Here is an 11,566-nt window from a genome sequence, read left to right as displayed (position 1 = left end):
CATTTTGGCTAATGAAAGGTTTCATAGGAAGGCTCTACTTTTGGATAGTGGGGGAAACCTGTACGTGGTCTGACACTCCTACGTATAGAAGGCAGTGGGAATCTCAGTCAGGTTTTTCAGCTAAGTCCGTGATGCTTTGCCAAACTCACTGGAATTAAAACCTGTACTCATACTCCCCAGAATTGTTAGTCTCTTCAGTAATAAGTTGGGACTTAATTTTTTATGGTCTCAATAAAACATTCAAGTAACTACATAGTTCCATTCATACATAGCCATTTTCCAAATGGCAAGATGTATCACAAAGTGAGTAACAGTGATTCTGGGAAGAACACGATTAGTTGCCTCATCCCAAGGAATGAAGGTCCTGGAGAACAATACTTTTCAGAGGTCAACCTTCCTCTGGTATCCTTAGGTCAGTTTCAAATGTAACTGATCCTACCTCACTTCATCCATATTCCCTGGACTTGCTCTGTACAAAAGGTTTAGATTTATTCATACTGATCTCATCCTGGTTTAGATCTCTAGGTTTGTTTTGAAAAGAATTTCCTTCCTCTTTCTCCTCTTCTTGTTCCTCCTTCTTTTTTTTTTTTTTTAATGTTTTATTTATTTATTCATGAGAGTCAGAGAGAGAGAGAGAGAGAGAGGCAGAGGCAGAGGGAGAAGCAGGCTCCCCGCCTAGCAGGGAGCCCGATGCGGGACTCGATCCCAGGACCCCGGGATCATGACCTGAGCCAAAGGCAGACGCTTAACCATCTGAGCCACCCAGGCGCCCCCTTGTTCCTCCTTCTCTTCCTGTCCTTTGATACCCAATGCTGGAGTCCCAAATATACTCTCAGTTTCCCATCAAGCCTAGGTGGCAGTTTCCAACTCAGGATTTGCTTCACAATCCTTGGGGAGAACTTGTAAACACTACAGATGTCAGATTTTACTTAGCCTGATTGGAATCTTTCTAGCTGCAAAAAGTATAAGGGAAGAATAGCCAGAAACTGTTCATTCATTTGTTCATTTGTTCATTCAGCAATTTTTGAATGGAAAATGTGCAACGTGCCTGGCTGTGTACTAGGTGCTGGAGATCCAGATATAAATAGAAATGAGCTTTGCCTTTAAGGGATTTATAGTCTGGTGGGAAGTAAGTGGGAAAGCTGAATGGGTAAAGAAAGGTGCTAAGGCCCAAAAGGAGAATTTAATTTGGCTTATGAGACGTGAAGCAGATAGTCAGGGACAGGAGTTTCCTGGGCAGAGAAAGACATTCAAAGTAGGACTAGGTTATGCAAAGGTATGGAGATGTGAGAGAGGTTAGCAAGTACTGGGAACTGCATGTAGTTCCTCATGTGTGTATGAGAAAACAAGAAGTAAAAGCTGTAAGTGGTAAAGGAATAATGGAAGAAAATTCCCAGAATTAAAAGACATGAGTTCACTGAGAGTACAGGCTGAGAGAGTTCACTGAACGTCCTACCAGTGAATGAAAAAGACTCACTCCTAAACATGTGCTGTTAATTTCAGGCTTCTGGAAATGAACACAGGGTCCTAAAAGCTTTCAGGGAAGAAGTAATAGTATAACAAGGATTAGTTACCAGAGCAGTATCAGGCTGCTTTATAGCCACATTAGAAACTAGAAGACTATGAAGTAATACTTCTGAAATTATAAGGAACATTATTTCCTACCTGGAATTGCAAACTCAGCTAGGCTACCAATGAAGACATTTAAAGACACACAGATTCTCAAAAAAATTGCATTCTGAGTACTCTATTAAGTTGCTAATGGGAGATATACACTGTTAAAACAAGGGAATAAACCAAGAAAGAGAAACCAGGGGCTTCAAGGATGGGGGGGGGGGGGCGGGTTCTCACAGAGAAGGTGAAGGAAATTTTGGGATGATGGTGAAGGGAAGTTCCAGTCCATGTCAGGCCTATGTAGCAACCATCCAGCCAGATTGAGTCAAGATGAAGAGTACAGGAGGAATGTCTCTAAGAAAACAATAGAACACTCTCCCCCAAATTACCTGATGTTTTCACTTTATTAGAGGAGTTTTGCAGCTTGGGAGAGTTTGATGAGGTACATAAGTGCTAAGAATATAAAAAGCTAAGCAAACAACAAAAACGGAGCAACTAATAATTCTAAGAGAAACAAAAAGTTACCCAAGAAAGGAAAAATCGTTGAATCCTACATAGCAGTTCTGGGAATATTTACTTTGTCTACAGTAGTCAGACTACTGACTATTGATTTAACTAAATGTTACAGTGTATTTGGAAGCTAGGAGGATTGGGCAAGTGTGACGTATTTCTATGCAAGGAGTAAAGAGGGTATATGAAAACTAAATCCTCTTCCATAGGGGGAAGTTAATAGGTAATATCTGAAATGGACCAATCAAGAAATAGAAATATGAACACATTTTGTAGAAATATGGAGGTAAATAGCAGAAGAAAATGCTAAAGGAGTTAAAATTAGTTCCCTCTGGAGAGAGAATTGGATGTGCGGAGGGATGGAGTAGGAGAGTTCTATTTTTTATTATAAGCTTCGTAGTCCTATTTTATTTTTATACTTTGATAAAATTAAAATGATAACAATATAGGCCTAGCATCAGTGACACTGAGGGAATCTTGCAAGTGGTGCTTTGCATTTTGTTGAACCAACTTTTTAGCTTGCATATTCTTTGTACCTACCTTTGGCACATTCCTAAATTTTATCCAAACTTTCTTCTTTTCTATAATTAAGTGAATATGAATTGAAGCAAAAGTTAGTAAGGTAAATTGTTGACTCACATGTGTGTATAGACTAAAGCTGGATGCAGTAGGTTTTTTTGCCCTGTATTTTTATGTAGACTGTAAGCTAGCTTTTAAACTTTAGATGATAAACAATCCTCTCTCTTGCCTTCTCCCCAGAGCAGAGCAGAGTTTGACTTTGTGTAAGAAATCAGCAATCTTGGGGCATCTGGCTGGCTCAGTAGGTAGAGCATGTGACTCCTGATCTCGGGGCTGTGAGTTCAAGCCCCCCATTAGGCATAGAGCTTACTTAAAAAAAAAAAAAAAACAGCATTCTTCAGTGACATGATGTTCCTAAAATGGGATTGCCAGTCAGCTGCACATTAGGATCTCTGAGCCGACTGTGTACATCACTCAGCAGAGCTTCAAGTTGTTTATGAAGAAACTTTGACCATTTATATAGATACAAACTGCCCCCTCCACCTTTTTATTTTGAAAATAATCAAACCCCACAGAGAAATGGAAAGAGTAGTGAAACACTCCTATAACTTTTGCCTAGATTCACCAGTTCTTAACATTTTGCCTCATTTGCTTCCTCTCTCTATATACCCATGCACTGTTTTTGGAGGTTGAGGGGGGCTGAACCATTTTAAATGAAGTTATAGGTATAATGCTTAAATATGTCTCCCAGTAGATCTCCCAAGAACAAAGACATTCTCCTACCGGACCAGAATACCATTATTATCCATGGATAAAATAATAGTACGTAATACATAGTTAGTATTCAGGTTTTCCTCAAATCCCAATAATACTTTGGGTAGATTTTGTTTTTTGATGCCAGTATCCAGCAGTGGTCAGTCATTGCCTTAAGTCATCATATTTATTTATGTCTCCTTAGGAAATTTTCCTGCTTTTTGTTTTTTTTAATCTTTCCTGACATTGACTGTTATGAGGACCCCAGGCCAGTTGTTTTGCATGCATATGGATTTGTCTTTTTGCTCCCTCATTGTGAGATTCTGGTTTACAGTTTGGCGAGAACTTGTGTACAGACTTTTGTTATCTACTTGCTTTTTATGCAGGTTCAAAATTTTAGTCCATTGTTTTCTTGTTTGTATGTTTTTGTTTTGTTTTTCCTGCTAATCTGTGGTTTGGCATGGGGTGTAAAGAATGACCGCTTACCCGGGTAATAGTAAAACTCCTTAGACTGCAGAAAATATCACTGTAATAATCTCTGGGAGGGGTCATCTGTTCCTCTGGAGACAAACATAATATTTTTTTTTTTTTTTAACATTCTTGGCAGACTTCTTTGGATGACTTAATATATTGTAATCAAGGGCAAATTTTCTCCTCTTAAGTTCTGCTACAGAATACAGTCCAGGGAGCTACTTGTGGAAAACACTTGGCCAGCTTTCCTATCATCCCTAAACGGAACGTTTGCTTTCGGACTAGAAACCCTGAACGTGTGCTGAGTTTGCAGCATGGTGGCCCTCCTTGTGCAGGATGCCCCAGAGCTTAGGTTATGTATATTTCGCGTGAAGTGAGCACAACGTGGAGAGCCGGCGTGCCTCGGATGCCGGGAGAGCTATGCAAGCATGCTGCCGAAAGCATGCCTCCCGCTTGTCAGGGCTTAGTGATAGACCTGGTGACACAGTAGCCTTTAGGCAGAGCTCCTGGGGATGTGCAGGAAGTGCCGCGATGGGTTTTGTCAGGGGGGAAATCTGAGCCATTTCTCTGTGGACAGCTGTATTTCAAAGTCTAGGACAAGTGGCTGTTGACTTTTGCCGGGGCTGCCAGGGTAAGGGTTTTCACTTTGACTCGTTCATAGTCTCGCTTTCCTTTCTCCTAAATCATCCGGTTCTTTCTGGAAGTTTCACAGTGCGTGTTACATGTTATCAAAAGTGGGATTCCGAGGATTTGTTCCAGCGTGTTTATAATCCAACTTTTGCTTTCTCTCTGCAGATTTTGTGGGAGTCTAATACTTTGTCATTATGAGATGTCGTCTCTCGGTACCTCCTTTGTGCAAATTAAATTTGATGACTTGCAGTTTTTTGAAAACTGCGGTGGAGGAAGTTTTGGGAGTGTATATCGAGCCAGATGGATATCCCAGGACAAGGAGGTGGCTGTAAAGAAGCTGCTCAAAATAGAGAAAGAGGTAAGGTCTTTTTCTGCTGTCAGAAATGGTTGCGATTGCACTTATGTAACTTTTCAACCGAGTCGGAGGGCACGGGCTGTCAGGGCCCTAGCAAGTGAGGCCTTTGGGGCTGATCCATGAGGCTGTTTCCCAGTTTCCATTCTGGGAGCCCCATAAATAGAAATCATTGCCACATGTGCTTTAGGGTTGAGTTCTCCTAGGGGTCATCTGAACTGAGAGGATTTCTTTCCATGGCATGAAAGACCTGAATGTTCTCTGAGCTCTCCTTGAGGGGAAGGTGAGGTTTCAGACCTTCCTAGGCTTCAGGCTTTGCTTTTCCCCAGGTCAGCCGAGAGGGGTCAGTAGAGAGTAACGTGTGAACATTTTTATTCCCTTTCTATTTTGGGTTTCGTCAATTTGTGGCCATCAGGAATTGTCTTTTAAAAAATAAAAAGCGTTGGGGCGCCTGGGTGGCTCAGTCCATTAAGCGGCTGCTTTCGGCTCAGGTCATGATCCTGGGGTCTTGGGATCGAGCCCCACATCCGGCTCCCTGCTCAGCAGAGAGCCTGTTTCTCCCTCTCCATCTGCCTGTCACTCTGCCTACTTGTGCTCTCTCTCTGTCAAATAAATAAATAAAATCTTAAAAAAAAAAAAAAATAAAAAGCGTTATTTTTCTACTGAAATATAAACAATACTAGATACTTGGATTTCACCTCTACTAGAAGCCAAAAGTGATGGACTTTGTTTAATAAGGAATTAACAGGTGCTAGACAAAGAAAGGGCTGCCCTATTTGTAACATCAGAAAAGAGTCTTGGCCTCCCGAGTCTGGGACTTGTGCTGGTCCTGGAGGGAGCGCAGAGCCCCTACCTAGGCCCTTCCTCTTCCTTAGGAATATGACACAGCTTGGTCCCCACGTTCAGTTTGGGACCTGGAGAATAAAGCTAACTGTGGAACTGACCTGCAGGGGCTCAGTGCATTGATAGCTTTTAACAGCTACCCTCTGGAGCTTGTTCCGGTCATTTCTCTTTATGTCCTCTTTTGGCTAATTATTGGTTTTTTTCCCCAATGTCTTTTTAAAGGGAACTTTTCCATAAATATCTTTTAATCTTCCCTGAATGATTTCATTTTTTTTTTTTATTAACTGCTGTCAGTGAACCATAGCAATTGATTAGAGAAGGAGACCCGAATGGCAACACTTTGTGGCATTTCCTCCCAGCAGTGCTGTGTGACTCTCTGGTCACCAGCTGGGTTTCCAATTGTTGAAGCCAGGTGAGAAGGACTAAGATCTTTCTGCCTTGGGGTAACCTGTAGGTTGTGAAAGCATTAAGGAGCGATAGCTTTTAACGCCAGTGTGCACACAAAACAGAAGGGTGCTATGTAGAAAAAGTTTCCTCCCCCTTATTTCTTGATCAACACATTTGAAAATAGTAACCACATAGTAAAACCATTTTTTACCCTGGATGGAACCTAGCTTCTTTTATCTAGTGAACGCTACGTCCTTTACAGGCAAGCATTATTGTACCCATTTTATAGATGGGGAAACAGAGATTTGAAAAATGTATTAAGGGGCCTCAGGAGGGGCAAGTAAAATCCAGGAGATCAGACCCCGTTCTGTAGTTCTTAACTCTGATATCTGTAGTTGACCAGGTTAGACAGAAAATAAACCAGTTCCATCAAATTTATATTCAAAATATTTAAGCATGCTAATGTTTGTAAGCATTATGTCATGCAGCTTCCGTACAACAAGCATGTTCTTGTATGATTGTTGCATGTGAGAAAGACTTTTCGAGTCATAGAACAAATTTTGCCAGGAAAACAGTAATTGCAACCTATTCACTCCACCCCCACCCCCCATACATAATACCACTTATTTTTTAATTTTTTTAATTTTATTTTTTTTACTATCTTTGAGAAAGCTAGGCAAATGACATAGGAAAGCACAGGGGTGAAAGCAGGAGTTGGAAACTACCAAGTCCTGCTCTTATGTAGGTATTTAACCTAAATGGGTTATCATTCAGAAATTGAGTTGATTTATAGTAAACTGCAGGAACATAACTCATAAACTTTAAGTAGGAAAACCAGAAACTCAGTTTCAGCTTTGGGGGCTTGGTTAGTCAGTGACTGTCAGTGATAAGGAGACATGGTCAATTATTGCAAAGCATCCCCACACTTACTGACTCAACATGAGTTTGAGATGTAAAACATTTTGGCTAGGGGTTGGCAGTTACTGGGAAAGAAAATATGCATTTCTTAGGTTGATTTTTGTTTATGAACTGTGTACTGGCTTTCCAGCTAGGTGTTTTCTAAGTAAGGTAAAGGTAATAAGCTCTGGATTTTTTTCCAACGTGTAGATTCAGTTTTATGTTACTTGGTCATTTTTGCCAAGAAGCAATGGGACGTTTAATAATATGTTTGAAGCTCACTCATGTAACTCTTGAAGGGTATCTGATATCTGATTATGTTTTATAAACTTCATGAAAGGTGGAGAAAATATTTCCCAAACTCTTGAACTTCACATATGTAAGAGGATAGAGAATGACTTTCTATTTTGACTTTTTTTGTAGACCTCTAATTTAGTATGTATTACTTTTGTCTGCTTTAGTGAGTATCTATTACTTTTTTAATTTAGAAGAAAAGAGAGAAAAATGGAATTTACTTAAAATCTATGTAGTTATTTAAAACTTAATTTTTAAAAAATTTTTACACCTAGGGAGTAACTACAAGAATAGTACCTTGAATTCTAGCATTCTCCTAGAATCACCACTTAACATTTTTCAGCATTTGCTTTCTCTTTATATATTATATTAATTTATACATATTCATACATGTTTTTGTTTGTTTAGAGATTTATTTATTTTGAGAGAGATTAAGAGAGAGAGAGAGAGAGAGGGCAGAGGGCAGAAGGAGAGAATCCTCAAGCAGACTCCCTGCTGAGTGTGGAGCCCGATGCAGGACACAGTCTCATGACCCTGAGATCATGATCTGAGCTGAGACCAAGAGTTGGATGCTTAACCGACTGAGCCACCCAGGCACCCCTGTATTCATACATATTTTATTGAACCATGAGATAAATTGCAGATACTAGGTACATCTATCCCTAAACACTTTAGAATCTCCTGAGAATGCAACCGTAATACAACTATCCAATCAGAAAATTTAATACTAATGCAATAATATTACCTATCCTACAGTCTGTATTCAGTTTTGTTGACTGTCCCAATAAGGACTTTTTATGGCAGTTTTTTTCAACCCAGGATCCAATCAGGATCACATATTGCACTTAATTGGTGTATCTATTTAGTCTGCTTTAATTGAGCAGTTTCTGTGGTTTTCTTTGTCTTTTAAACTTTGACATTTTTGAAGAGTGCAGGACAGTTGTGTAGAATGTCCCTCATTTTGGGTTTATCTGATTTTCCCTTCCTCTTGCCTAGTTTAAGGTTATGTGGTTTTGGTAGGAATACTTCAGAGGTCATATGCCCTTGGCATATTTTAAGGGAGACTATGATGTCTGTTTGTCTCGTTATTGGTGATACTAATTTTGAACCCTCGACTAAGGGGTTCGCCCAATTTCTCTACAGTGAAAATACCTTTTTTCTCCCCTTTGTAATTAATAATTAAGCTGTTGGAAGATACTTTGAGGCTATGTAAGTATCATCTCCCAACACAAGTTACTCAATGTTTTAAGCATCTGTTGGCGATTCTTGTTTGAATCGGGTATTATTATGACAGTTACTGTGTAGACAGCAAAAAGATCTAGCGTAAATGAGAGCCTTCCTTTCTTCACTTGTTTATTCACCTGTTCATTCATTTATTGTTTCATTGTAGACTTATGGATTCTTTTTCAAATTCAAATGTTGTATTACATTGTTACTCACTTTCATGCTGAAAATGTCCCGATGCAAGAGTCCCTTCAAGTTAGTTCCTGTGTCCTTTTGATGTCTCCATCACTTTTTAGCATTTTCTTCCTGGCACAAGAAGATGTTCCAGGCTGATCTAGTTCCTTCCTGATTCCAGGAATCAGCCATTTCTTCAAGAAGCCCTGGTTCCTGGGGCGCCTGGGTGGCTCAGTCGTTAAGCGTCTGCCTTCGGCTCAGGTCATGATCCCAGGGTCCTGAGATCGAGCCCTACATCGGGCTCCCTGCTTGGTGGGAAGCCTTCTTCTCCTTCTCCCTCTCCCACTCCCCCTGCTTCTGTTCCCTCTCTTGCTGTGTCTCTCTCTGTCAAATAAATAAAATCTTAAAAAAAAAAAAAAAAAAAGCCCTAGTTCTGGGTACTTGATTTGGGACTATGATATTTAGAAACCAAGATTTGGATACTAGTTTTGTTTATTGTAGACTTACTTTTTAAAAAGAGCCTTTGGGGGCACCTGGGTGGCACAGTTGGTTAAGCATCCGACTCTCTGTTGCTGCTCAGGTCATGATCTCAGGGTTGTGAGATGGAGCCCCATATTGGGCTCTGCGTTCAGTGCGGAGTCTGCTTAAGATTCCCTCTGCCTCTCCCTCTGCCCCTCCTCACCCCACACTGTCTCTCTCTTTCTCTCTCAGATAAATAAATAAATCTTAAACAATAAAAAAGAGCCTTTGTTCTTTGGGAGAAAGAATGGTTATAGATAAATTTTACTTCTGGAGGCGTTTAATTTAAACATTAATATCACATGTATGGCTAGCTATGATCTGTGATATGCTCCTGTTAGGGATGTAAGTTCTTGGAAAGAGATTAGCAAAACGTATCAAAAATCTTAAAATATTTACTTTCTTTGAGCCAGAAATTTTACTTCTATGACTTTATCCTAAGGAAATAATCAGAGATGTGCAGAAAGATGGAGGTAATGGCTGCTCATCTCAGAGGGATAATGGTGAAGAACTGGAAAGGACTCAAGTGTTCTGTAACAAATTATCTTATAAATTATGCTACTTCTCAAACACACACACTAACGCAAATATGGGAGGTGATAGATGTGTTACTCCCATTGTGAATCCTTTCACAGTATATACATATAGTAAAATCATCGTGGTTTATACTTTTAAGATATTACAATTTTATTTGTTGATTATACCTCAGTAAAGCTGAAAAAAATTATTCTATGTCTGTACAATGGAATTCCGTTGCATTTACAAAGCACTGTATGTAGTAAGACCTTCGGCGCCTGCTTGCTGTCTCTGTGGTGTTTTTATTTTTCTTATACTTCCTTTGTTTTCCATATTTTTCTGTAATGATCTCATGTCTTTCCCCAACATTTTATTATGAAAATTTCAAACATGAAGAAGAGCTGAAAGAGTTTTCTAGTGAATATATGTCTACCATCTAGGGTCTGTCATTAACATAAATACTTGCTTCACATATATATTCAGCTACGTGTCCTATCCATCAATCCGTTTTGTTGCATTTCAAAATAAGTTGCAGGCATCAGTACCTTTCCCCTTAAATACTTCAGCATGCATATTCAGTCTGTGTTTACTATTTTGTTTTCTTTTGAGGTAAAATTTACATACAACGAAGTGCACAAATCACTCACTTTTGACAAATGTGAACACCATGTGAGCCATATATTTTATAATTGGAAAAAACTCAAAAAAAATTATAGCTCTCCCAATCCATGTCACTTTCTCAGGATGTTCAAGTGAATTGAGTTTTATAAAACTCTTTAATATGCCACAGATTACTAATTTTACAGTCTCAATATGTGCCTCTAAAATGTTTAATGTTTACTATTCCGTCGATTTTCTGTAGCAGTGCCAAAGAATTTTTCTGTGTTAATTTAGCTTGTTTATATTAGTTGCAGATTTACTTACAGTGCACTCCTTATTTTTGTTTAAAAAAAAAGTTTTCAGTGGGAAAAGAAATAATACCTTAAGGATCTATACCAAAGGTTAAGAAAAGAAGCCAGTATTGTATCTTTTTGGTAAATTCCACATGAGTTGAGATCAAACCGTACCGTGTAGGCAGAAATCGAAGCAAGGAGTGGAGAGGGCAGAGAAAGACATTGTGGGTCAGTGTCCTTTTTCCAACCACTGACCTCACACAATAAGGAGATCATCAGCTTCACAACCCTTTCAGGAAGGCTTAATCACAACAGCTTCATTTTGCTCTTGCAGTGTATTTAATGGTATGTTGAACCAGACACGTCTGCACATGATATGTTTTTCAAACAGGTGGAAACCAAGCATTTATGTTACCTTGATACTTGTGGATATCCAACTGATAGTAGGAAACCAGACTTAAGTATGAGATATGAAACATGATTCTTTTTGTTTCCCCAAAAGAATTGAAAGGAAACAGAGTGCTCAAGAGGTGAAAGATGAAGATTCATTTGCCTTGCCTTTTGCAAGGCACCACTCCCTTTGTTAAAAAAGAAAAAAATTCTTACCAAATTTGTTGTAGAAATGTTGAAAGCCAGATAAATTCAAGTTTCGAAACTGTCCCACACTGTAGATATTTATAAATAGAGAAGATCAAAATGTCAAAACAGGGCATAAGAACAGGAACAACCAATAAGTTTTCATATAAAAGGGGAAATACCTGTGTGAAATAGAAAATACAATCTCGAAATAGACACAGAACTCAGTGAACCAAAAATGAAAGTTTTCATCATACAGACTTTATCAACGTGACAACATTTAGTGCTTCATAGAAGGCTAGCGAATGTTTTTATCACTTTATTAGCTCGTTGGAAGACCCGTTTACCTTTTCTTTGCAGTTCTGTAGCTGACTTTTTAATGAATTATTTGCAT

General features: G+C 39.1%; 1 protein-coding gene across 1 annotated transcript in view; it reads left to right on the top strand.

Annotated features, from left to right (window-relative positions):
• Window positions 1-3,832: 3,832 nt before the first annotated feature.
• Window positions 3,833-11,566, top strand: part of MAP3K20 (mitogen-activated protein kinase kinase kinase 20) — a 157,049-nt gene continuing 149,315 nt past the window's right edge. Inside the window, exons 1-2 of the mRNA XM_081815326.1 lie at window positions 3,833-4,219; window positions 4,663-4,855. Of these exons, the coding sequence (XP_081671452.1) occupies window positions 4,182-4,219; window positions 4,663-4,855 (231 nt within the window). The 5' untranslated portion in view covers window positions 3,833-4,181. The remainder of the gene's footprint in view (window positions 4,220-4,662; window positions 4,856-11,566) is intronic.

Source organism: Leptonychotes weddellii, chromosome 3 (genome assembly GCF_054177405.1).
Source record: "Leptonychotes weddellii isolate Sample4059 chromosome 3, ASM5417740v2, whole genome shotgun sequence".
Classification (NCBI taxonomy): domain Eukaryota; kingdom Metazoa; phylum Chordata; class Mammalia; order Carnivora; family Phocidae; genus Leptonychotes; species Leptonychotes weddellii.
Note: the sequence above shows the minus strand (reverse complement) of the source record. Positions and strands in the feature narration are given on the sequence as shown.